This window comes from Kwoniella pini, chromosome 10, assembly GCF_000512605.2.
Source record: "Kwoniella pini CBS 10737 chromosome 10, complete sequence".
Classification (NCBI taxonomy): Eukaryota; Fungi; Basidiomycota; class Tremellomycetes; order Tremellales; family Cryptococcaceae; genus Kwoniella; species Kwoniella pini.
Window position 1 is genome coordinate 415,390 of NC_091725.1, and position 25,286 is coordinate 440,675.

General features: G+C 38.5%; 10 protein-coding genes across 10 annotated transcripts; 4 read left to right on the forward strand and 6 right to left on the reverse strand.

The window, feature by feature from the left end:
• Nucleotides 1-409: 409 nt before the first annotated feature.
• Nucleotides 410-3,156, reverse strand: I206_106956 (uncharacterized protein; the record flags this gene model as incomplete). Its single annotated transcript, XM_019157222.1, has 16 exons — nt 410-529; nt 596-618; nt 702-768; nt 835-1,006; nt 1,073-1,136; nt 1,212-1,287; nt 1,344-1,400; nt 1,460-1,499; nt 1,557-1,635; nt 1,699-1,731; nt 1,788-2,003; nt 2,069-2,240; nt 2,333-2,423; nt 2,496-2,573; nt 2,656-2,862; nt 2,969-3,156. The coding sequence occupies 16 exons, from the start codon at nt 3,154-3,156 to the stop codon at nt 410-412; spliced, it is 1,683 nt and encodes a 560-aa protein (XP_019009940.1).
• A 1,045-nt stretch (nt 3,157-4,201) lies between these two features.
• On the reverse strand, nt 4,202-5,244 carry I206_106957 (uncharacterized protein; the record flags this gene model as incomplete). Its single annotated transcript, XM_019157221.1, has 5 exons — nt 4,202-4,310; nt 4,406-4,810; nt 4,878-5,013; nt 5,069-5,134; nt 5,217-5,244. 5 exons carry the CDS (start codon nt 5,242-5,244, stop codon nt 4,202-4,204), a joined length of 744 nt encoding a protein of 247 aa, XP_019009939.1.
• A 632-nt stretch (nt 5,245-5,876) lies between these two features.
• On the forward strand, nt 5,877-6,695 carry I206_106958 (uncharacterized protein; the record flags this gene model as incomplete). The annotated part of the gene is made up of 2 exons (XM_019157220.1): nt 5,877-6,256; nt 6,392-6,695. 2 exons carry the CDS (start codon nt 5,877-5,879, stop codon nt 6,693-6,695), a joined length of 684 nt encoding a protein of 227 aa, XP_019009938.1.
• A 277-nt stretch (nt 6,696-6,972) lies between these two features.
• Nucleotides 6,973-9,678, reverse strand: I206_106959 (uncharacterized protein; the record flags this gene model as incomplete). The annotated part of the gene is made up of 11 exons (XM_019157219.1): nt 6,973-7,267; nt 7,352-7,862; nt 7,917-8,071; nt 8,124-8,380; nt 8,440-8,537; nt 8,591-8,664; nt 8,727-8,851; nt 8,925-9,025; nt 9,081-9,306; nt 9,371-9,411; nt 9,570-9,678. The coding sequence occupies 11 exons, from the start codon at nt 9,676-9,678 to the stop codon at nt 6,973-6,975; spliced, it is 1,992 nt and encodes a 663-aa protein (XP_019009937.1).
• A 699-nt stretch (nt 9,679-10,377) lies between these two features.
• On the forward strand, nt 10,378-12,952 carry I206_106960 (uncharacterized protein; the record flags this gene model as incomplete). Its single annotated transcript, XM_019157218.2, has 6 exons — nt 10,378-10,454; nt 10,522-10,703; nt 10,834-11,039; nt 11,103-12,468; nt 12,579-12,640; nt 12,728-12,952. 6 exons carry the CDS (start codon nt 10,378-10,380, stop codon nt 12,950-12,952), a joined length of 2,118 nt encoding a protein of 705 aa, XP_019009936.2.
• Nucleotides 12,953-13,522: 570 nt separating this feature from the next.
• I206_106961 (40S ribosomal protein uS11) lies at nt 13,523-14,129 on the reverse strand (the record flags this gene model as incomplete). The annotated part of the gene is made up of 3 exons (XM_019157217.1): nt 13,523-13,768; nt 13,845-13,947; nt 14,023-14,129. 3 exons carry the CDS (start codon nt 14,127-14,129, stop codon nt 13,523-13,525), a joined length of 456 nt encoding a protein of 151 aa, XP_019009935.1.
• Nucleotides 14,130-14,533: 404 nt separating this feature from the next.
• I206_106962 (uncharacterized protein) lies at nt 14,534-15,890 on the forward strand (the record flags this gene model as incomplete). Its single annotated transcript, XM_019157216.1, has 8 exons — nt 14,534-14,557; nt 14,613-14,684; nt 14,763-14,807; nt 14,860-14,952; nt 15,009-15,082; nt 15,136-15,336; nt 15,395-15,704; nt 15,768-15,890. 8 exons carry the CDS (start codon nt 14,534-14,536, stop codon nt 15,888-15,890), a joined length of 942 nt encoding a protein of 313 aa, XP_019009934.1.
• A 141-nt stretch (nt 15,891-16,031) lies between these two features.
• Nucleotides 16,032-18,188, reverse strand: I206_106963 (uncharacterized protein; the record flags this gene model as incomplete). Its single annotated transcript, XM_019157215.1, has 1 exon — nt 16,032-18,188. The coding sequence occupies one exon, from the start codon at nt 18,186-18,188 to the stop codon at nt 16,032-16,034; it is 2,157 nt and encodes a 718-aa protein (XP_019009933.1).
• Nucleotides 18,189-19,316: 1,128 nt separating this feature from the next.
• On the reverse strand, nt 19,317-23,054 carry I206_106964 (uncharacterized protein; the record flags this gene model as incomplete). The annotated part of the gene is made up of 9 exons (XM_019157214.1): nt 19,317-19,872; nt 19,943-20,098; nt 20,169-20,303; nt 20,375-20,913; nt 20,981-21,625; nt 21,690-21,890; nt 21,961-22,588; nt 22,654-22,756; nt 22,823-23,054. The coding sequence occupies 9 exons, from the start codon at nt 23,052-23,054 to the stop codon at nt 19,317-19,319; spliced, it is 3,195 nt and encodes a 1,064-aa protein (XP_019009932.1).
• Nucleotides 23,055-23,881: 827 nt separating this feature from the next.
• On the forward strand, nt 23,882-24,941 carry I206_106965 (uncharacterized protein; the record flags this gene model as incomplete). The annotated part of the gene is made up of 4 exons (XM_019157213.1): nt 23,882-23,947; nt 24,031-24,347; nt 24,415-24,775; nt 24,843-24,941. 4 exons carry the CDS (start codon nt 23,882-23,884, stop codon nt 24,939-24,941), a joined length of 843 nt encoding a protein of 280 aa, XP_019009931.1.
• Nucleotides 24,942-25,286: the final 345 nt, after the last annotated feature.

Consider the following 25,286-nt stretch of genomic DNA (forward strand, 5'->3'; position numbering starts at 1 on the left):
GAGTAAGATCAAAGTGATTGTTTGTCGATTTGGAAGGATTTTTTTTGGAATAGGAAAATTCAAATGTTCAAATGTAATGTAAATGCATCAAGCTTTTATAGATCTTCAAATGTGAATTGACTCAATTAAACAACTTCGGCAAAATGCGATAAGCTTTTGAACAGAAATCAAAATAACACCTTCGGATCTCGGCATCTCGGTTTCAATTGCCCAGATATCACCGATACTCGTAATATCTGAATATATTCATTCTTACATGCATTGTTGACTATTATTCTATATATTCTATGCCAATGCTAACCTTCATTATATCACTACGACCGCACTATGTAAACATCGCTCAATCATTCTTTCGCGCAACCTAAACTAAGGAAAGCTACATATATTGCTAATGTTCGGGAAAAAACCATTACAACCGCTTCGCTTTTTCCTCATTGAATTGCGCAACCCATTCTTGAATAAAGTTGATCTCAAGCTGATGGATATCTTTGATTCGTGATGGTTCCAGCGTATGATCCGATAAACCATTCTAACGAGATGAAAATCTTTGATCAGCTCGCACAGCTCAAAGATTGTTACAACTTGATTTACGCACCTCGTCGTAGTGATGTACTCCATCTACAAGTTGAAAATCACATGCAATCAGTCTCATCCAGTATCTAGAAGAAACTTGACAAACCAACGATTCCAAGACGACTCACCATAAATCAGATGCACGGGTTTATTAACTGAACTATGTCTCCTAGGCGCCCAATCACTTTGAGGGGTCTATATGGATGATATCATCAGTTTCAATCGACAGACTTGTTGATCACTAATGGAATCGATATTCACCATAGGTCTCCATGGATCTCTATCACCATCTATAAAGGCCAGTCTATCATATTCAATCTCATAATCCCCTCGCGCATTTACTTCTTCGACATCAGGCATATCAGGTACTGAAAAGTGTTTTCCAGGTGGGAAAGCTTGTTTACAAATCTTCGAAGTATATTCTAAAGTCAACCTAAGAGAAAGTATTTTCAGTCAATTATAGTTGAGCCGATGAGTTTTTATTTCCTGTTCAGCTTACTTATTTGATACTATCCTTGGACCTTTAAGAGGTCCTGGCATGAAATATCCCCATTGAGTGCAAACTAAAACAACCCATTCAAGATTATCAGGTTCATGCTACATAGTATGCGGTGGATGTGATGATTCGCGTGACCTACCTTGGAAGATCCATAATCTCCATGTCTGTTCCAAATCTGTCTCCCGGAATTTGGAATCTTCTGCAGTACCGAAACACTGTTGCAATTTTATTAGTCTTCTTCATATAGTTGTAGCAAGTAGGAGCAACGTACCTCTTCGATATCAGATGCTGGTTTGCCTTCTGACCTAGGGCATCTGATTACTACTTTCTATATACAGCGGAAGATTAGGCGTTCTTATATTCTGATGCGCAAATGAGAAGACATACCTCTTTAATATATTTACCATAATTAACGATTGAAGCTGGCCTAGTGTTACGCACTACTTATCAGCTTGACCTTTCCCTCATGAGCGTGCTCACTTACACTTTAATCAAGCCAATTTTATGACTAGCCCCTCCAGCAGTCAGGCTATCGCAGAAATTGTAAAACTCGCTTGAGCCGACTACGATTACATCTTAAGTCAATCGCAGGCTTCAGATAGAGATAGGAAGAGAAGCAAATTCACCTTTTGGATCCCAATTCTTAGCTTGCCAATAACCTTTATGACTTGATGTTAGCACAACCTATAGTTTTAGCGTGTAAAGGGCAGCTTACCTAAAGGACCGGAAATGACATCCGCAAAATCGTCATTCCCTACAAGCTGTTCCAATCCGAATAACCCTTTAAGATATTTAGGTATAGGTTCAGGTAGATCTAATAAATAATCTATCGATTCAATAGCATTTTGTAAGGTTTTGATACATTCTTTAGGAGCGTATCTTTGAATAGGATCGTAATATTGTGGAAAGTCGATTTGTGCATGGGTAACAGCTAAAAGACCGCTCGCTATTCAGCTTAAAGCTAGTAATGGAATACGTAGAGATGATTGAATTCACCGCTACTCGCTATTGCGCCCCAGACTAGGTGCGGATATTCTTTTCTCATATGCGCTGCTCTTGCCCCGGCATATGATCCTCCATAATAGAACCAAGCTGTATTATTCGGATGCAAAGCATCGTCATCAAGAGCAGATACAATATCTAATGGAGCTTTGAAGTTTTCGATGAACTATGTCATTTGATTAACTAATCTGTCTTTGAATGAGAGCCGTAGGTTTTAGATATCGAGAAGAAGTAAAACTTAAAAGCGTATTCACTTACATAAGCTGAATCTTCTAGCGCTTCTTTATTATTCAGAAATCGTAGATCATCTGTAGAGAATGAAGAGACAGGTACCGAATCACCATAGTATCTAGAGTATAACAATATGATGTATTTAAATCCAGGTTATTTCAAGTTTCATATTTGATACACAAATACTGACCTATGCTCAAGCACAATTCCTATTCCATTGGTAGCATTACTCAATATTTGTAATATACCTTTCTCAAGGAATGGCACTCTAAACAAAACGAGGAAATAAGAATAAGCAAGTATGATATCATTTCATTTATGTAATTCGATAGAGTGACCTGTCAACTTACCTATCTTCTCCGCTGGTTTCACCACCATCTAATAAAAATACAGGTCCACCTTCTTTATAATAAGTTGCATTTATCCAATATCTTTGACAGAAAGTGCCATTTATACTATCATCAAAATGACTTATCTTCTGAGGGAAACAATTAGCTTTGAATAAGGGTTTGTTCCCTTTCAAAACTTGTAAAGGTTGTTGAGAATTATGATTGTTCCTATTATTGATAAATCGGAAGTTAGTTGAGCTTCAAGAATTTAGCTTCTTAAATCGGCTATCCTGAGCTAAACGTTGAAGAAGGAGGATAGCAAGATTATACTTACAGTACCAATGCAGCAGTTTCCTCAGCCTCAGCCTTCTGCTCTTTCAACAAAGATTTCCATAAACCAATTTGAGGTCTACCATTTAATAATAATTCTCTATGTGTATCAGGATCTAACCTTGTTTTACCGGCAATCACAGTATATGATATTAACGAGTTGAGGAGTACGAGAAAAGTAAAGGACCTCATCTTTGAGTCAAACCCCCTTAATCAGACTAAGCTTTTACACAAGTGTTCATATGTAGATACAAACAATTCAAGTAAGATAATGATGATGATACCTTTGACCTTTTGATATCTTAAATCGACCGGTAATTGCGGAGCCGACCGAATTAAAAAACAAGTAAATCAAAATGCAAATTTCTATTTTGGATTGCTAAATTTCTAATTATTGAAAGAAAAAATGCATTCAAATATAAAAGAAATGTATCATCAAACCTCCATTTCTCAATCTTGTGATTTTTTAAAAAAAAAAATTCGAAAGAGTCTCCGACTAAACGGTGGAAAGTGGAAGAAGAATTTCCGTTCTAAGAAGAAGGGAAATTTGCTTTATTCTAAGCTCTTCCGAGCACCTAACTTGTCGTAGGAAGTAGACAGTCAAGCGACTCTATAAATTATAAAATCAAATATCAGCTTTTGCTATCATGTCATGATGTTTGAAATGAATAAAGTACACTTACCTATAAGGAGGAGCATTTACGAAGAAAAAAAAAAAAGAGAAAGAATAAACAATGAAATTGTTTAATAATTTTTCGATAGGTTTGGTCTGGCAAGTAAGGGGCATTCAGCAATTTGTATGGACGGAATCAAATTTATAACTTGAGATGTATGTCGGAAATCCCTTTCATTGTGGCACTTGTTTACTCAAACGACAAATCAGGTCATCCCAATCCTACTTATTCAGCAGTCAAGGTATAGGCTTGAAGGATACACAGGAATCACCCAGGCTCGGAAATAGACTAGGAGCGAACGATAAAAAGAAGGATGGGCAAAAGGATAGGAGGAGTAATTTCAGACCTATCCATTTTCGCCCCAATAAGGGAAGACAAATCCCGTTATAGCTTGACTCATCATGGAAAGCACAAAGCGATACCGCAAGACTGGAGTTGAATTGGACCTCATTCACCTATAGGGGATATAATCTGGAACAGGGCATCTTGGATGCATCTGATACATAATATATTGATTTCCTCGTATAGATACAATTCTATGATATGGAACACACAAACATGGCTTAATGCCCAATATGACTTGAACCAAATCTTCCGAACATCATTTCCCCTACTCCGCTACCTACAACTACAGAGATGATCCACCATATATTGAAAGTCATGACTACCAACCTGTCATCAAACTATTAGCTCGATCTCGATAGACTCATTATCGAAAGCAGGATGACTATCGTATTTATTCCTTACGAAATATAGTCAGGACTTACATTAACAAATAATGTATTAAAACTTGTAAAGCCTGTAATAAACCTCTAGGTAAATCCACACCCCATCTAAAAGGTCTACTCCATCTACCTTCTCTACCTGGATCTAAAGTTTTTCTAACAGCTTTAGGTAAATGACTATAATCGTAATTATCATCCGATTCTTTTTCTTTACCATTAGCATTAAGATTTGGTGAATATGAAGGTACAGATCCTGATGAAGAATTATTATATCCATCTTGTGTTACTGGATAATTTGATGTCGTAGGCAAAGTTTGATCATATTCATTTTTTTCATTTGCTGATTTACGTGAAATTAAATTAGGCTGACTAGCGATTGATGATGTCGTTCCAGTAGATGAAGATGGGATGAGTCCTTCTGATACTGGTTTAGAGTATCCTAGTAATCTAATGTTGGAAATTAGCTGAGTTTCATGGATAATATTATAATCGTATCACTATTTAAACAATTTACCCTTTTCTCCAAGATGCATCGCAAGCTCTTCTAAAAGCTACTAAATATCTCTCAAATATTGCGAAAAGGAATAATCCAATACATACTCCAACTGTAGCTCCAGCTGAAGTTGGCATCCAAGATGCGAACCACAGCACTAAACCAGTTGAATTTAGCTAAAGTCCTTTCTTATCTCCCAGAAATTTACTTACTATCAGTACCTATTGATCCATGAAAATACATCTTCATAGTCATTGAGCCTGATCCAGTCGAGGACACTATTGATCATACATCATCAGCCATCAATCAGGAAATCAGGCTAATTCCGATCACAATTGGTCCGGGATAGACCATACTCACTATCGTCCATACCAGACATTGAATCCATCTTGCGACTGACTACGACTTCTGCATATTAGCTCGTCATAATGCGGTATTTGATCCTAAGGTGAACAGGCAAGAATGTTTTGACTCACTTGGGTATTAATTGCAAATTGGTGAAGTCAAGCAATGTTAATGATTATGGTCTATTGCGTAGATTATTGTCTCAGTGTAGACTTATCAGGGTTGAATCAGAAATGATGCGTTGACAACCAATATTCACAGTCCTTATTGATGTTGTCGGCGCTACTTCGTTTGATACTGTTGGATAATCCTTATTAAATTTAATTCATGCAAAATCGTCTTTTTCACTTTTTGATAATAGTTATGGTCATCACACCTTTAATAGTATAATTTCTATTTATGGCATCTAAGATATATTGAGCCATTTCATCAAATTGCCTCAACAACAAAAACGTCGATCAAACACGTGGTCAATATATATCATTTATTCTAGGAACATGAAATATGATGACGTCTTTATATTTTGATTCGGAAGGACATTAACTTCAGTAAATTGAGCTTCTTAGTTGAGTTCAGTACTTGATATAATTTAATGAGTAATCATTTTTATAATATATTCAATTATCTGTTGATACAGATCTTAAGGATTTTAATAATTTTATATCCATTCAAAAAATGTCATCAAATTCAACTTCTTCAACATCACTCGAACCTACTTTATATTCTTTAATTCCTTCTTCAATTTATAAACAATTTTTAAACCATTTATCTTTAAATTCAATTTATAATGAAAATTTAGAAATTATTGATAGAATTTATTTAAATTCAATAAATTCAATTATACCTAATCAAATTCGTAATTTACGTTTTCGTTCAATTAAAAATAATAATAATAATAATAAAGAAAATTGGATTAATTCATTAAGTTATATTTCAAATTCATTAAAATCAAGAGAATATTCAGAAATTTTAACAAAAGCTTTAATTAATTTAAATATTTTAAGTGAACAAGATGAATTTGAAATTAAAGATTTTATAAATTCTTTAGGATTTATGTAAGTCTATTTTTTTTTCATTAAAACTATTCTTTTTGTTTAACTTTTTAAATCTTTAAAATAATTCATCTTTTTTTCCAAAGCAAAAAAAAATTAAAAACATGAGATTGATTTTTTTATTTTTAACTTTAATAGTCATTCACATACATATATTCAAAAAGGTCATTTATTTCATATATCTTTACCTACCAATCAACTTATAACTCTTCAATTATCAATAACACACGTAATTCCTTTGAAGACCGATTCGACATTTGAAACGAATTATCAAATTACAAATAATGACGATCCATGGTTAATTCAATTATATCCTTCTAAACCTGTCAATGCCGTATCAACGCAAGGAGAATTAAATTATAGTTCAATTGTAGAAATGATGCAAGATTTTGTAGGTAATTTGGGATTTCCAGGATTAATTTGGAGTACAGGTAATCGATGATGAATAGAGTCACCTGTAGCTCAAAACCAATCTCTTCATTTCTTCGCAGTCTAACATCATCCTACTTGATTTGTTGTATATTATGCATGTTGTTCCATAGATCTCTCAAACATATATACAATCCGGCTTATTTCTTCATCTCAAACTAATGAGACCAACTCGAAGCACTATATTCACAACAACAGTCTCAATCGCAGTCCTAGTACCTTCTATCATCATGTTTGCCTTTTTTCAAATAACTTTTCATTCAAGAGAATCAGTGCTCATCCGTCACCCTTCACAATATTTCGAAATCGTCATCTTCGTCCGCAACTATCACCCTTCTCTTCTTCGAGACTTGCTCTTCCTCCGTTGTGGCTTTTACATCCCCATCGTCAGGGGCCGAACGCTTAGTACCGACTGCAGTATTACTCGATATTGGTATGTTTTCGCTGACGTTGTTCGCCGGTGGGGGTAAAGAATCGAGAATAACGGGTTCCTCTGATGGTTCTCTTGGCGGAGGTGCAGCTGGGGCTAAGGGGATGAAGGGTAATGTATCGGGTAAACTGTACGGTGAAGATGCTTGTATATCACTGAAGTCAATAACATCAGTATCAGTCTTATACATCATGACATCTCGGTTCAAAGACCCGAATTCATGGATTAATCGCACTCACGCTTCACAAATACTGAAATGCACTGGTCTGTATTTCCCATCTTCATCTCTGACTGTCAACATCTTTCCCCTCTTTACATCTAAATCGTCCAAAGTTCTTTCGTAATTATCATCGAAATCCGGATCAGCTAGTAATCGTCCACCCTCAAATATTGTCCACTCAATATCTTCATCTTCGTCTTTGTCTTCAAATTCAGCTTTACCAAGCCATGATCTGACAATATCATCTACAAATGTACCTAATGTACACTTCTGAAGATCCGCTTTGAGGGGAATATATATGTCTCTGCAGACCGAACATTTCTTATCTGCCTTGGCTGGTACAGAGAAACCTAATGGCTTTATTGCGTCCGTGCGCAGGAACACATTTCGAATGGCGGGACCAGCCGAACTTTCCGCAGATGAGGATGGAAGGGGCAGACGGCGCAAGATGTTAAGTGACTGCATTACTATTAACCCCGCGATGATAGCGTTGGTAGTAGCTATGGCAGGGATGATGTTTCCGGCCATTTCTGTACTCTGCCATTAGCTTTGGCCTGAATGGTAGAGATGTCCGCCTAACGCACCTTTCACTTGGAAACGCGTCTTATTAGCGATACCATATGCTGTCGCACGCAGATTGGCGGTGGCAAGCACGAAGTCAAGAGTATCATCATCATCCTTGTCGAAAGACAGTGGTATGTCAGGATATGCGATCGAACGAGCAGATAGACGTTTACAGCTAGATGACTGTCAGCTGACTTGATCAAAAACAGACCGTTGCTGAAGCTGACCTGTCAATGAACAATTCCAAATTTTCCTTCAGCGTCAATTCGCGCTGGTCTTTCAAACCTTTCTGCTTCCCAATATTATTGCCATTGGGTCGCGCTGTTCCGTTAGACGATTGTTGAGTTGCAGCTTGACGTAAAGGAGGAGTTTCAAATGTTCCGTTCATGATACCTTCGTATTCCAGTGGTACAGGCTTGATTCGACCCTCCTTTTTCCACATGTCCTCCATAGCGAGAAGACGATTTATGTCCTCGTTGAATACCTAACGCATCGTCAGCTAATTCAACCGAACCCTTGGAGAGAGCTTCGCTCTCAGCATACCTTATGGAAAACGCGCTGAGGCCCATCCTCTTCGCCAAGATTTTTCCTTACTTCTCGGAATGCAGCGGCTTCTTTCTTCAAATTTTCAATTTCATCGGCTGTCAGATCCATTGTCAGCTGATTTACATTAACATATGATTGATATGCGAACCATTCTCTCCGCCGGCTTTGGCCTTATCGAGCTCTTCTGTATCCATATCTTCGTCATCCTCGCCAAACAGCTTGCTAAAAGCCCAGAATGAAAATTAGCGTCGGACTTCTCAAACGACAGGCGGTCGACAACGTACCCGAAAAGATACGTTTTACCCCATACTATACAATGTATGGGTTCAGACGGTGTCGATCTGATCGTACACACAGGGAAGGATTTAGGTGCTGGTTTAGGTACACAATCAAAACATTCGGTCTCATCCTAAAACCTCTTGTCAGCTGAGGAAAATTTCGCTCAACACACAGCTGAGCCGATAAGAGATAGCTTAACGAACCTTGATCATAGGAGTGACTTGACCCAAATATCCCGCTGTTCCAGATTCAATTAAGGGGACTTTGGCAGCTTGACAAAGTTTATTTACATGTCTTCGAGCGTCTATTTCATTCCGTCGGTTGAGCCAAAATTAGTCGATCGAGAAGTCGTTACTCACCCATGTTATCCAAAGCATTCATTACCAATCCAAAACCTTTGATCCATTCCAAATCATTTACACTGTCTTTTACATTTCCATGACGAGCATGAATTTCAATTCCTGAAGAAGGGTTAAAATGACGAGCAGTTGATGCTGCTACCAATGCTTTTGGTTTGGAAATGTCTGGTTTACGGAAAAGGAATTGTCTATTCAGATTTGACAGATCTATAGTATCTAAGTCGATCTGTATGGGTTGTCAGCAAATGATGTATTGATTACGCTTGCAGATGATGGACAAATAGGCTCACAATCTCTATATTTGCGAAGCCTACAAGGACCAAGTTCTTTACTGTTAAAATCAATGACAGAAGGAAGCCTTCACGTCAGCCTTTCGAATTTCCTTAGTATATCTTGAAAATAAATCCTTCTATGCAATGGGTGAGACTTGGCACGTGAATGCCCGTCTACCAGATGGGAGAGTAACAAACAAGCGAACCTATCACTCACATAGCTCACACCCAATACCTCCTGCTCCTACTACCAGTATTTTAGTCTCCCTTACTTTCCGGTATAGCTCCGGTCCAAGCAACGCTTCGGTATATGTTGATCGAGACATTCTACTTTGCGTGAGCTGGATGATGGATGTTTTCAGGGGGCAAAGCAATGAGCTAGTACTGATAGACTTGTCACTCCAATGCTCACTTGCAGGTGTTGAATGACAGGGTTGCGAACTTTTGACATTGTAAAAGAAAGACATTTGAAGTTGATCGTCATGTTCTTTCTTTCATGATGTTGCTCAAACGCGAAGGCGAGTGATCACGTGACCTGACATATCCCATCTACTCCAGGTATGTGTGTGTGTGTGTGTGTATGTTTGCAACGAGAAGGACAAGAAAAACTTCTGCTTCTCACACATCGGTGGCTGCCCCCTTCTCTGCGATACTATGAAAGTTTAAAGATGTATCTTCCCGGAAATCTACTTAAAGAAAGGCAGTAGTATCAGGTATGTATTGTTGACGGTGAGAGATCTTAGGTATTGATTTTCACCACATGGCTTTCTATGCTGCATCTCGCGTCGTATAAAAGAAAATCGGTTCAAAGCGGGGTCAATTCAGGGTTAAAAACAACAAATTGTCCTACGGTTCGACTCCCTCAATAAACTATCTTAAAATCTTAAATAGCAAAACAAGAATTTCTCCCTTCACTTCATATTCAACCTTCAATATTTCATCACACTATTTGATTACCATAAAATCGATTGAATTTCGTCATAGATAAGATAAGCATCTAGACGAAGAAGGAGTGGATAAGCAGGATGTCATCGAGTAAAATATGTCCAAATTGTCGGATGGCAGGGGGATTGGAGACGGATCCAAGTAGAGGTAATGTTGTGTGAGTGGACTATCATTTCCTTTTAAGTTAAACGACCGCTGACTTGCATTGATGTAAACTCTTAAAGATGTACTAATTGTGGTACGATTGTGGAGGAAGGTATCTTAGTACAAGAAGTAGGATTTGCAGAAGGAAGTGGAGGAAGAGTACATGTTCAGGGTGCTTTCATTGGTCTTAATCAAACTGGGTTTGCAGGACATAGATCTAGTACAAAAGGTATACAAAATACAGATAATATCAAATCATCTGGTAAGTTTGCCTCGATTTCCTTGTTACATTCTTTATCCAAATCATCTGCTTGTAAATCTCAAAATCGCCTCCTCGTACCGTCTCTATTTAGGAAATAAATCACTTACAGGTATAAAATGTATGTGTACAGGTTCAATTAAAATTGATAATGTTGCTCGTCAAATGCATATCAATAGTGTAATTTGTGGAAAAGCAAGACGATTCTTTTCTATGGCGGTAGATAATCGATTCAATAGAGGAAGAAGAACAGAATATATAATTGCGAGTTGTTTATATCTCGCTTGTAGATTAAGTAAAGATGCGCATATGTTAATTGATTTTAGTGAGAGATTGAGTGTGAGTCCTACTTGACATCCACTACTTATTTCCCATTTGGTAGCTGACCATCCTACGGAGTAGATTAATGTGTACGAATTAGGAGCAACATACTTGAAACTTCGAGGTATCTTACATCTTCCTGAACAAATGCCTGAAGTAGATCCAGCAATATACAATCTCCGATTCGCTCATAGATTAGATTTCGGTCCTTCCGTAAATGTCGTTGCGACTGATGCTTCTAGATTAGTTAGACGATTCAAAGCAGATTGGATGACTCAAGGTAGAAGGCCAGCTGGAATATGTGGTGCATGTTTAATTATAGCTGCTAGAATGTCAAATTTTTTAAGGACACCAGATGAAGTTGCTCAAGTCGTAAAGGTACATCCTACTACAGTGAAAAAGAGATTATTAGAATTTGCTCAAACTGAAATGGCTAAAAAAACTATAGCTGAATGGAGAAATTTAACTTCGGAAGAATTAGATAAACCAAATGAAGTTGAACGTCCACCAATTGTAAAATGGCATGAAAAGCAACAGATTAAGATTGAACGATTAAAATCTCAACAACTTGCTGAATCTCAAGCTGGAAGTGAAGTTGAAAATCAATCTCTAGTTGATGATGAAGAAGATGAAGATGTAATTGAACGAATAAGAAAGCGATTAAAACCAAATGGAGATGATGATATGGCTGGATCAATTGCAGCTGCAGCTAAAGATATCCAGAATGATACCTCCCAAGATGATGAAGAAGAGGAAGAAGATGAAGATGATAATTTAGAACCTATAAATCAAGCTGAATACGTTCGTGAATTAGAATCAGCAAGAGATAATCCGGAAGAATCAAAAGCTGAAAGGTTAAGAGAGAAATCAGCATTAATGAAACAAGTTAAAAATCTACAAAAAACAGGAAATGATGAAGATCAACTTTTTATTGAAAGATCTGATGGTGAGGATTCTGAATTAGAAGAATTAGCTAAATTTAATGCAGAAGATGAAGAGGAAGGTTCAGATTTAGAAAATGAAGAAGAAGGAGAACCACAAACTCAATTACAATCTATAAGTAAACAAGAACAAGATGTAGCAAACACAGGTATAGGTACAGGAATGAAGGTTGAATTCAAAGAATGGGAAGATCAAAATGCAGTTTTAGATTATTTAGCAAAAGAACATTTCAAAGGTGAAGAATTATTATATCAAGGTAAAAATATGTCAGATAGAATTAAGATGTGGATTGGTGAAAGAGATCCAAAAATATTGATTGAAGAACTTGCTATAGTTCAAAAAGCAAGAATACAAAGAGAAAAATTAGCTAAATTTAAAGAAAGTGAATTTGATGATTTAGATGATGAAGAACTTGAACAATCTTATAGACTTGATGATGATGAAAAACAAGCGAGAGCTAGAATGTGGTTAAGTAGTAATGGTAAATGGTTAGAAGAGGAAAAAGGTGGGTTGCATTGTGTGACATTTTTGACTGTCGACCTAAACCGCCATACATAGTTAAACAAAATTATCCTAAATTCAGATCATATTGCTAATGTCTTTTCCTCGTTGTAGTCCGCGTCGAACAAAAGGCTTTGGCAATGAGAGCGAAAGGTTTAGATCCTACAAAACCGAAAGTGAGTTATAGGCTTTATCCCTAGTACCTAGCTCATGAACTCGTCTATGATAATGTAATTGACACTGATTTCGTTCATGGTTTTTAGCCTAAGAGGAAACGAGCTGCACCTCACAAAGGACCATATAATACACCTCGAGAAGCGATTCAAAACTTTGCAAAAGGTAAACAATTCTCAGCTCGAGTCAATTATGATGTTCTTCGAGTGCTAGCAGGTGAAACTTCTCATGATTTGCAATCTATGGAAGATGATAAAGAGGATTATGCGGAAGATGAAGATTGGAATCAAAATGAAAAAGATGATGAGTATTAGGCTTAAAAATCAGAAGATCGTTATCGCTGCAAATAATCTGAAGTTCTTGCGTTACAATGCTTTGTAGAAATATATGGCGGGTTATTTTGTGTTGTTATTGTATATGTGTTTATGCTCAGCAAGGGTTCTATCAAGGGTGTTGTACGTAGTTTTATGCAGTAAAATATGCCTCATAATTTTTCTGATAATTTGGAATTTATTGATTGAAGATGTGAATTGATTAATAGCTAGATTTATTTTCGTTCAAGACTTGTACGATGTGATATATACGACTTATCGTCAACATGCTGTCAATAGGTCTGAAACACGCAGTAAGCGGTTGGAATTTGTACGATCGCAGAGCCACGGGAAATAACATATCTTTCTATGAATAGATCTATCAAAATTAATCTAATAATTCAATAAACATCCCTAGAAAGTTTATACTAAAATCGCGTGCTCTGCAGCGACCAAATACGACTAAAACTTGGTTTTATTTTTTAAAGAATAATATTGTATTTCAAAAAAGATCCAACCAAGGACCATAATTTGAAATCCAATAAGAGAAGGGAGAAGGAAAGATAAAGACTTCTAAAGTCTTCTACCTCTTCTACCACCCTTTCTTCTAGTAGAGTCGGATGGGATTGGAGTGACATCTTCAATTCTACCGATCTTCATACCAGCACGGGCGAGAGCTCTAAGAGCAGCTTGTCCACCTGGACCAGGTTGCTTGGTACCAGTACCACCGGTAGCTCTAAGTTTAACGTGAAGAGCAGTGATACCAACTTCCTTACATTTAGCGGCAACATCTTGAGCAGCCAACATAGCAGCGTAAGGCTAAATTAATTCAAAATAGAAAATCATCAGCTTTCATTTCAATGTTGAATATCATAGATCCATTTCAAAAACTCACAGAAGATTCATCTCGATCAGCCTTGACTTTCATACCACCAGTGACTCTGGAGATGGTTTCTTTACCAGAGAGATCGGTAACGTGAACGAAGGTATCGTTGAAACTATATCCCAAAATAAGTTAGCTCATGAAACTTCTATACCGCTTCTTGACCACAATCAAACCAAACTCAACTCACGAAGCGAAGATGTGAGCAACACCGAAGACGTTCTCACCCTCGGCGGCGTTAGGACCGAGGTTAACAGCAGCTTGCTCTTGAGGAGCTCTAACTTTCTTTGGGGCCATCTTGTTTGTTTTGTCGTATTTGGTTGGGTTTGATGGATGAAGAAGAAAGATTCAAAGAGTGAAATTTTAACGTTAATTGAAAGTCAGAAACCAGCAGCGGGGTAAGATTCGCTGTACGGTGCGAAATGAAGTTTGATGTGTCGGAGTTTAGCGGAAGTTGAGCTAAACAAGCCTGTGGCACTCTGAAGGGATTGCGTTTCCGGGTTGATCTGCCATGTGGCAATGTGCGGAGGCTCCGCGTTCACCTCAGTTGTGAATGACGCCTGTCCTTATTGTTGTGATGCATTAACTGAACATTCATTTCTTAGCTCTTTACAGGGTCGATTTTGCTCTGATCTTTACTTCTTGTCGTCTTGTTCCCCCTTTCGGTGATGCAGGCAAATCACCTACCTAAGGTGAACCCTATGGCGACATGTCAATGTCCTGCAGTGAGCTATTATAGTCCAAATTCGTTGAACGACTAGCTTGCTAAATTCCGCCTAGACCCATGATGTCCCAACTCTTGTGCTCTCCCTGCTCCTGTGCACGGGTCTCATAATCAGCTACCTGCCTCAGGTAAGCACTGAATGATCAATGCTGCTCTTAGCTGTCCCGCGCCCGTGACAGGAAGAACTCACATAACGTCACTTGTAGCATTTGCGCATAATCAATGCCAAGACGTCTGAGGGGTTTTCACCAGTAAGCCAAAGTCTTCCTGAATTACATCGATGAAGCTGACATTCAAGAGTAGTGGTATCTACTCTTAGGAGCGACGTCCTCGGCATCTGGTATGCTGAATCTTCTGATTGTTCAGTGGCCATTATTTCGGTGTTGTCGAGTGATAGTAAGCAAAAGCTATCTATTTTTGGCCAATTTAACAAGAGCTGATATCGATTATAGAGTTCAGGTAGATGTTTCGAATCTCTTCTTGGCTTCTACCAGGTGACGTTGCAATGGCTGCTCTTTACAATCATGTTAGCATCCTTCTTTTCGCAATCATATGAATTGTAGCTGACTGGCAAGACAGACTGGTACTTTATCTGGCATATTTTCCCAAACATCTCAAATATCAACGAGTCATGCCCCTCGAGCCTACCGCCTCCGCTTACAGTAGTACAGGAGATGATTTACAGGCGGACGGTGCAAATGTCAGACCAAGAGTGACTGTAGCCACTACTCCTGAATGGAGAATGGCAATTACGCTTGGAATTGTGGTATTCCTGCATCTGTAAGTCCTTTAACTTATTTTGCCATAAACAACACTAAATCTGCTTCTCTGTCATTAGATCTCTCCTCTTCCTCTTATCAATCTCTTTACTCCTCATTCTGCCCTCTACGAATCCTCCTCATCCATTTCTGAGGTATCTGGCCACATTCCTAGGAGTGTCCGGTACTGTCTTAGCGGTCTTTCAATATGCGCCGCAGATATATCGTACTTATCATTCTAAACTTGTCGGTGCCTTGAGTCTGGGGACAATGGCGATTCAAGTACCAGGAAGCGTCCTTTTTGTATTGAGTTTAGTATTTAGACCAGGTACAGATTGGACAAGTTGGTTAGCTTATGCCGTGACGGGAGGCATGCAGGGTGCGTTATTGGTGAGTCAGCTTACTTGCTATTCATGTCTTGTCTGATCAAACTGATGATCTCTGCATAATCAGGTAATTTGCGTTTTATGGAAAAGGCGACAGAAGAGTTTGGGCATTGACGATTTCGGTAAACCACTTGACGATGCTTCGTCCGGTCCTGAAACGCAGCGGCTTCTCGATGACGAGCAGGATTAAAGCGATTCTGAATTGAAGTGGAGGACATCATTTTTGTATGCATTTATATTTAAGTATTACTATGTAGGGAAAATCAAATACAAGTGGACTAATTACCCTACTATGCTGATCTTTTAACCTACATTAAGAAGGCCAGAAAAACTATGCAAAATACGGATTTATATTGCTTGTTTCTAACCTATTTTTCTCACCCTCTAGCCCGAAGGTACCGGGTGTAGGAATATGTTCTTTTGGTTCTTGCAATTTTCCTTCTGATTCAGAATTAATAACTGCTTCACAACTTGTTTCAGCTTCTTGAGGGAAATACGATTGAGGTAATTTCAATTTCAAACTGCCTCTACCTCGTCTAATTGGTAATCCACTTATTGAAGAAGAAGATGCAAAATGTATTTGATTAGTAGGGCTAATTGAACAAGGTGAGAATAAAGGAGGAATCTGTTCTGTATTAATTGATTTAGGAGAAGTTAATAAAGAAGGTGGTGTAGGACAAGGTAAAATTGAAGGTTTAATTATTAATGACATTCTTCTTCTACTAGTTGTTGTTGGTTTAAATTCGGTTGAATTGGAATTAGAAAGGCTTAAACTAAAATTTCGATTTGAAGTTATTGGTCTTGAAGGTCTTCTTTCATTTAAAGATTTATGCCTACTTAAAGTAGAATCAAAATTTCCTAAAACTGATTCAATCGTTTGATTTGGTATTCCCTTTTTAGGAATTGGCATTACAATAGCTAATCTAGGTGAATTTAGTAGATCTTTAGATAAAACCGTTTTTGACGATGATTCGATTAATCTGGAATTAGGTTCTTGACTTAAATTGATAGGTTGAAAAGAAGAGAAAGATGTTGAGGAGATTGAAGGTAATTCTAATGGAGAAATAGGTAATGAATCATCCAATAAATTTAAGCCTCGTAATAAAGGTGCACGGGGAAGTATCATACTTTTAGGTCGAGGTGAAAAGATCGTCAAATCAAGTTGAGGGGTTTCATCAGGAGCTATTACAATCATTGATTTCGCTTTTGATGATTTGCTGGGACTTTCTGATTTATTTGGAAACGCTGTATTGATTAATATTGAGGAAGGTCTGTAAGAAGGTGTGAAAAATTCTTCTTCCCTTCCTTCGTCATCATTCAATTCGTTGTTTCCCCTAATCTCGTCACTTGCACCATGATATTGCTTTGTTTTCTCAGGAGTCGTTTCAATTTGACCATTCATCGAAACCAAATCGTTCTGAGCAAGGTGTTCTTCTTTTCCTTCCTCATATTCATCTAATACAGGTGACAAAATTGATGGGTAGGATTTACGTATGTTCATTTTAGGCAGTAGAGGCAATTCTAAAGGAGTATCTACCCTTTGTTCACTAAGTATCACAAGAGGATCATGATAGAGAACACCTTCTTTTAGTGTCAAAGTCTCTTGAGATTTATATGAAGAACTTGTTAATTCGTCTTGTCCAAATTTGAATTTTTCAAAATTCTCTTTGATATGATTAACATCGACCTTCATTTGTTGTTCTCCAGTAAAAGTGGGTATACAACTTAAATCTAAAGTCAATTCTCTAGATTGAGTAGGTGGCCAATCTGATCCTCTTCTTTCTCTTTCATTATCTACACCAAAGATTGTTCTAGCCCAAACTCTTTGTAAAGATTTACCAATTTCTTCATCTCTGATAGTTTTGGTTTCTGTTAGAGAAGAAGTAGAACCTCTTTTAATTTTCAATTTTGTAATTATATTTGATTTTCCTTCTTTCTCTTTAATTTTCAATTTTGTATTGATAGGTAATTTTGATTTTTTACTATTACCCCATGTAACGAAATCTTTTAATTTAATTAAACTTTTTCTTCTTTCAAAACGTAAAATATCTTCTTCTTCATTATCATCTTGTAAAAAGAAATTAGAATCTTTTACTTGTGAAGAAGAAGAAGAAGAAGGATGTCTTATAAATTCATTAGAATTTCTAGGTGACCAAGTTTGATTATTCCAACTTGGCATTTTTTTAATTTTAGGTCTTATACTATTTATTGAAATTGATTTTTCCAATTCTTTTGAAGAACAAATTTGTAAATTATGTTGTTGTTGAAAATTCAAATTTGGTTGAAGATTTAATACTATTCCTATATCAGGTGTAGAATTATCTGAAAATGAATTTGAATAACAAGTTTCTAAATCTGTTGAAGTCGTATTTGAAGATGAAGATGAACGTGAGAAAAATGGAATTGAAAGTGATAAAGATGTTGGAATTGATGAATTGGATAAATTTTTTAATTCTTGAGAATTAGAATAAGGATTTAAATGTGACATTATAGAAAGTTTATTTCTATGTAGTGCTCCCAAAGCTGAATATGGGTATAACTATATTCGAATAAAATACCTCCGAATTCTTGTGTGTGTTGAACTGAATGGTAGAAGATTATACAAAATATCTGGTAAATGATAGATTATGTGTCACAATTCATGAAGAGGCGTTTTTCTGAAGATCAAAGACAAAGTGAGAATTTAGATGGATATTGAAAATTCACTTAATTTTGGTGAAAGGATGGGAAATTAGATAAATAAAATGAAAGATTCAAAACAAATATCAGTTGATAAGACACTTGTTAATGTGTGATCATCTATATCTACCTTAATCTACAACCTATATTGTAATATCATATATCATCCATGGGACGTCAAAAGAAGAGAACATTTCTCGCGAGTTCTTTGCACTGAATTTCATGTCTCGGTCTATAATCTGAGTCTTCAGTCCAAGTCAGAAAAATCGTTGCAAACATAAACACATGTTTTACCAAAAATCCTCAAAGAATTTGTAAAAGTATTGTCGCTGATTTTATTTGGACCTATTTTATCGATTCGTCACATGATTGTTGAAGTTCAGCCTTGAATAAGCATATAAATATGAGAATATGAGACAAGGATCTAAAAGTCAGAATCACGCTTTACATGATCTTATCTATGTTGAGAAGAATCAAATTCACCATCTGTTTCATATGAATGACGAAACGAGAAACCATCCGATAAGGTCTAAGGTAGGTTGTAGAAGAAGTAAGACATTAGTCTGAATCATAGTGTCATAAAGAAGGATCGAAATCATCAGATTGATATAAGACAAAGACAAAAACAAAGTGGCGGCGGTATGAGGTAAGAATAATGCTTATTTATATTAAACAATACAGCCACCTTTGATTGAAATTGTGAACGATTCTGTACTGGAAGTTGATTATAATGCATCCGGTCGTTATGGTAGATTTAAAAATTGGCTGTAATGATGTGTCTTTATCAGTGGCCAATTGCGCCAAAGCAATGCGCTCGCATGAAAGACGAAATGAATTGTGATGCATGGCAAGACGTGTGCAGGTAAAATACATAACAAGATAATGCCTTTATCACCACAAATGCTTACATAATAATTCACATTCTTCTCCTTTGGAACTACTTCTCACCATCCACTTGCATTTTCTCTTCTGAGGTAATTGACGAATCAGTTGATCTTCTTTTCACTTCCCTATCATCCATAGAAGGACTAGCAGCTCTTTTACCTTTTTGTTCTAAACGCACTTTATCCTTTTTCATTTCCTTTTTGGATTTTCCTTTCTCTTGTCCATTGGACTCTTCATTCAGGATCGAACCATCAAGTTTTGTTGAAGGTTGACTATTCTTGTGATTTTTGTTTTGGCCATTTTCATTTCCATCTAAAGTAGGATTAACGTCTTTTCTAACTGCTCCTATAACACTATCTTCCCCTTCACCTTCTTCTTCAGCTTCAACAAATAACAAACTGAGAGGTTCCATATAATATTGCATTTTCCACATATCACCAATTCTTAAAGACATGAAATCAAATGAAATCGATACAATTGGTAGGTATTCCTTCTCTGTCGATTCTGCTCCTTCAACAGTAGAAGGGGTCGGAGTGAAAACTGGTAATTTGGGCAATTTCGGATAACGTTGAGAGAAATGATTCAATAAAATATGTTTGGCTTTCATCCTTCACAATTCAAAATACAGCATTAGCCTGATTACCTACACCTAGCAATATGTCAAGATCTCGTACTCACCTCTTTCCCACATCTATAGCTTGGGAAAAGGTTGAATGACCTTTGACGGCAGCCACCTCAGGCTTATCATCTTCCAATGTAGCTTCATGTATTAGTAAAGTTGCATTTTGTCCTGCTCGCACCAATTCTTCGGATGGTTTAGTATCTCCAGAATACCTATGGTTGTATGCGGAATGTCAGCTTGACTTCTCGGTTGGAAAGTTATCACGAAAGCGCATGTACTTACACAATTTTCCAACCAGAAGAATGTTCGATCGATAAGCCGTAAGCCCGCCCACGATGTGGTACAACAGGAGCCCAAATCGAGGATAAACCTAGGTCTCTCAACATCCTACGAACGGTCCACCAGTGATCTCGAGTACTATCAGACATCGTCGAGTCAGTACGTTTAATTCCAATCTTGAGCTCTTAGATTAGTAAGAAGGAACTCACGCGGCAGGTGAGAAATTGTAAACATGAGTAAAAGGCCATAGTTTTCTTCCACACCTTCGATCTTCGATACTTTCTTGTTCCCATTGATCCATTTCTATGGCCTCCTTCTCGGACTCTGCGTCAGAGGTTGGAGCAGGCGAGGACGTACGGGACTGGCGCCTATTTGACGGTGAAGGAGACCTAGATGAAGCATTGAGAGGATGTGTTTGACGATTTGGCGGTGGATTCCGAGGAGATTTCTCCCAAGGCGAGAGTATGTCCGAGTCAACGGACCTTCCCTTCAGCTCAATGCGCTGTTTTAAGGCTTCCTCATCCAAGGCTTCCTTGACAGGTTCATCATCTGGCTCTTCTGAAGGAGATGTTGATCTTGATCTTCGGAAATCGGTTTCTATCTTAAAGCCTAATCTTTGTATGTTTATGAATCGAACATTCCGCAAAGCGGTTTGGTCAGGTGCCGCATATTGCCATGACGCTGACTCTTGTAAATTCAATGCTATGTTCGAAGGGCCGATGATGTACAATGGCGATGCGACACCAATCTAAAGCAGATTACGAGAAGCTCAGTGAAGTGAATGCCATGAGTTGATCCAACTTGGCGAAACTTACTCGGAATCGTTCTTCCAGAACACTGTTCAAGCCCAAATGATGATCCGCGTGCATATGACTGACGAAAATCATCTTTAAACCCATGAATAATTTGAGAGTGCCTTCTTTGCCAAATCTACGTTTGATCTGTCCCAGTGTTCCTTCACCTGCGTCCAAAAGTATACCGCCCAGATCAGGTATTTCAAGGTATGTGGAAGATACATTACGGTATTTTGATGGAATAGCACTTCCTGTGCCTAACGTCGTAACCACTATATCTTCCCCTATTTGTTTGTCCGAGGACGACTTCGCTCGAAGGGCGGATGAGATAGAAAGTTGAGCTGCATCACATGCAATGGAATATTCAGGCATATCTTGTCTTATGGTCTCTCTTGCACTTTCAGCTTCTTCTTTTGTGATTGTGAATGGTATATCCTTGTCATGAACCCCCAGCAGCGTAACCGGTGCAGGCGGGTGCATCCGGCAGAACGCCCCTTCCACCAGGAAAGATGTATTTGGCGGTAAATCTACAGAAGGAGGTCGTGGAGATGTGACATATGGAGGGTTAAAGATGGTAGAATCGGCTATAGAAAGCTGAAGAGTGTTCCATGCTGCTGAGTTGAAGACTGTACGATCTGGGTATTCGACAGGATCCGCTATCAAGTGCTATGTCAGGATATAGGCCGGGTCAGCTATCAGTACCATATTGAGGTGCTTGGAAGAGACCTACCTGTGTACGCTCGCCAAAGGCTTTCATCCATTCTTTGTAGTCTGCTGATTCCCAGACCGATCTAGGCACTCTATGTACGACTAAGTGAACATGTCTGGCCTGTTCGCCGTCAGAATTCACTGCGGTTTGGTATTTATCGAAAGCAGGGTTGGCTAATAGATCACATTTGGTGCTTTCAGAACAGTTTACAACGATCAAAATCTGGGAACATGTCAATATGAGCATTAGCATCCGATGGACTCATTATCCGGCCACTCAAGCCAGCACTTACAGATCCGGGTCCACCTCCTACTAGACAATCTTCGGGCTTGATAACCCTCTTACCCCCTTCAACGGAGGCGTCATCCACCTGGATAGTTTCACCTCTCGTCAATTTCCCTCTGACCGGTCCTTTAGGTACTCCTAATGCATTCGCTTTATTCACATCGAATTTCCCCCTTATATCTGCCGCTTGACAGATATAGACCATTTGGGTTTGGGTATCCTCTGGAGTGGGAAGAGGCAGGGGATAACGCGTATCTGGGATCGAGGAGCAAATCGTATTGTCAGGATTAACAAATGGGTTTGCAGGGTGTGGAGATCCTTCTCGAGGTGGAGACTTGGATCCGGGAGGTGGTGGTCGTCTAGACGCTCTGGCTTTAGGTCCATTATGGAAGATGTCGCATACAATCTGGTCAGTCCACCTTTGAGCATCTTCGGGAGATAGTCTGGAAGGTCGGAAATGTGAGGAATGAGGATCAAATGGTATGTACTGTGATGGAGGTTTTGATGGTCCAGCAACAGGCTGAGGGATAAGAGCGATTCCGTGCACAGTGATATTTGGCGATTCAAATAATTTAACTAATTCGCCGGTCGAGGAAGTTCGAGGGTAAGATCGCATATTCACCGTGATTGAGTCACTAATAGAATCGACTTGTCAGCTGATAGACGTCACATCAGTCAGGCAGTACTTTTTTTATCTTACCGTATGACAGATGAACGCAAGGTAGACAGATATTGTGACATGTCTGGTGGCCCTACAATATCCACTTTCGATATCCCGGCATCGGCAGCAGTCATCAAAACTCCTACCATAATCGTATGTCATCAGCTTAAGATGCGCTTTTGTGATACACGACTGAAAAGCCACGTACCTGCTAATCCAGCTCTTGATCTAGATTCACCTGATCCCACAAAAATTCCACTTAACCCTTTCATAGTAGTTCTCTTTTGATTGAAAGCACGTTGAGTACCTTCTCCACATCCAAACAGAAACCTTGCATTGTCAAAGGAGACATGAAGAGATAAATCTGAATCTGGACCTGGAGCAGTCAGACACTTGACTTGCCAATGAGGTAGATACACGCCTGGATTTGATGGTGCCATCTTGAGAAGGAAAGAAGAGGTAGAGAAAGAAGATCGGATGGTCAAACGTTGAGCGCAGCCGCTCACGTTCGAAAGGAGAGAGCGCTTATAAAGCAGGATGAACGATTCGGTACTACGGTGGGCGAGTGTTTGCTATATCATTTATGTCCGATACGATATCGTCAAACTGTGTGAATGTTTTGATTGTAATTAACTGGATTAGCTGAACTTTTGACGATCCTCTCTGAAATTCTTAGTGGAGGTCAACCAAGTGAGATTTGGAAATGGCGGAGGTGTCCGTGTCCCCGGTCCCATTGTTGCCATGGAACAGCCCGTACACTGACACCGATTTTTGTTCATAATGGTTAGTGCCAGAATCAAGCACCCAGAAATGCATTTAGACGTGAGCGAGCTGATCTGCACTCAAAGTGATACCGCTTTTTTTCGCAAATAACCAAGATTGATGTTGAAAGCTGTTATTAAGCAACCTCGGTACCTCAAACCAAGCTTACGTACTCAAAACACGCAACCGTGACTGATTTGACCTTAAGCCCGCGGTTACCGAGTAACAAGCCGAGATGATCGAGCAATCTTTCAGGAAATCAACATGATTGGTACTGTTTTGATTGATAATTAGGTCATGTCAGAAATCAGCTTATCGATCACTCGGTTGTCAAGAACAAGCTCAAGAGGCCGAAGCGCATGATGAAAAAGTATAAAGAGCCAATAGGTCTGGTTGTTGAAAAAATCTTACCTGACGACACGCATACCAATTCCATCACCACCTCACCTTTCAAGTAAAGTCAGTAATACCCTCAAGTACATACAACCTCGAAGTTGGATTCGAAATGTCTACAAGTCAGAATTTTATCATCTTTGGTGCTACCGGTAAACAAGGCGGAGCAGCTGTGCGAGTAAGTCAAAGTGTCAATATATCTTCCCTTGATTTCTTGGCTTCGACTTTGGTACACCTAGGCTAACGTTATTTACTCAACAGTGGCTTTCGAGATCCGATGCAAATATCATCATTCACGCCGTTACTCGTGATCCCTCTTCACCTAAAGCTCAATCAATCTCATCATTGCCTAAAGTCAAGCTCATTCAAGGCGATGCTTCCGCGGCTGAGGGCGTATTTTCCCAAATTGAGGGCAAAATCGCTGGAATATTCTTTGTCAATGTGGGCTACGATGCTACCGCTCAAATTCAAGAGGGTAAAGCGATTATTGATTTGGCCAAAAGATATGAAGTGAATCATTTCGTCTTCTCAAGTACGGATTACAATGGACACAGAAACAAGGAAACAGGTATTGCATCGTAAGTCGTCAATTTCTCCTTTTGAACAGATTTAAGCCTATTTACTCATACTCATCTGAAATGATAGGATCGAAGCTAAAAAAAATATCGAAGATCATTTGATCGCTTCAGGAATGAGACATACTGTGATTCGGCCTGTTGGATTCTTAGAAAATCTGTTTTTACCAGGATACACAGATGCTATACCTCATTTCTGGCCTGCTCAACTTCTTAAATCAGGCATAGCTGCTGACGATATCGGAAGAGCCATTTCGGAGATTCTACTCAATCCCAATGAATTCGAAGGCAAGGTGATCGGGTTGAGTGGATATGAAGGTGTTCCACAAGATTGGATAGATACCTGGCAAGATGCCACAGGAGAAAACCTTCGTGAGAGGGAGAAGAAGATGAGTGGTGGTATGGATGAAGAAAGGATGAAATTGCTCAAAGTAAGTCTATATCTGTATCAGTCCCGATATGATACATGTGTCGAGTCTGATGCTGATTTTCTTCTAGTTCATCATGTTCAATCAGAACGATGCTCGTGTAGCAGAGACAAAAGCTATTTTCCCTTGGGTCAAAGATTTAAGAACATTCCTACAAGAGACCAAATAAATGTCACTTCTTTGGTTTCATAGCGGTGGCCACACGGGGACTAAACGGTCGATGAATGGCCTCAAAGCCAGAGAATCTAGATGAAATCATGATACATGCATTAAATGCTTTGATAGACTATGTATATATCTTATATCTTCAAGCTCGCAAATGAATCTCGATAATGGGGCGGAGATGAGCGCCAGCATAAGCTTTGACGCGTTGGTTTATTCCAACTTGTCACTAACACGCGTCTATGATCTCAGATTATTTAATGTTCTTGACACGAACCATTCATCTGCATTACCTGATTGAGATCTCAAATCGTCGCTGTCTTTTACGATCATATCGGCGCTATTGGCAAGG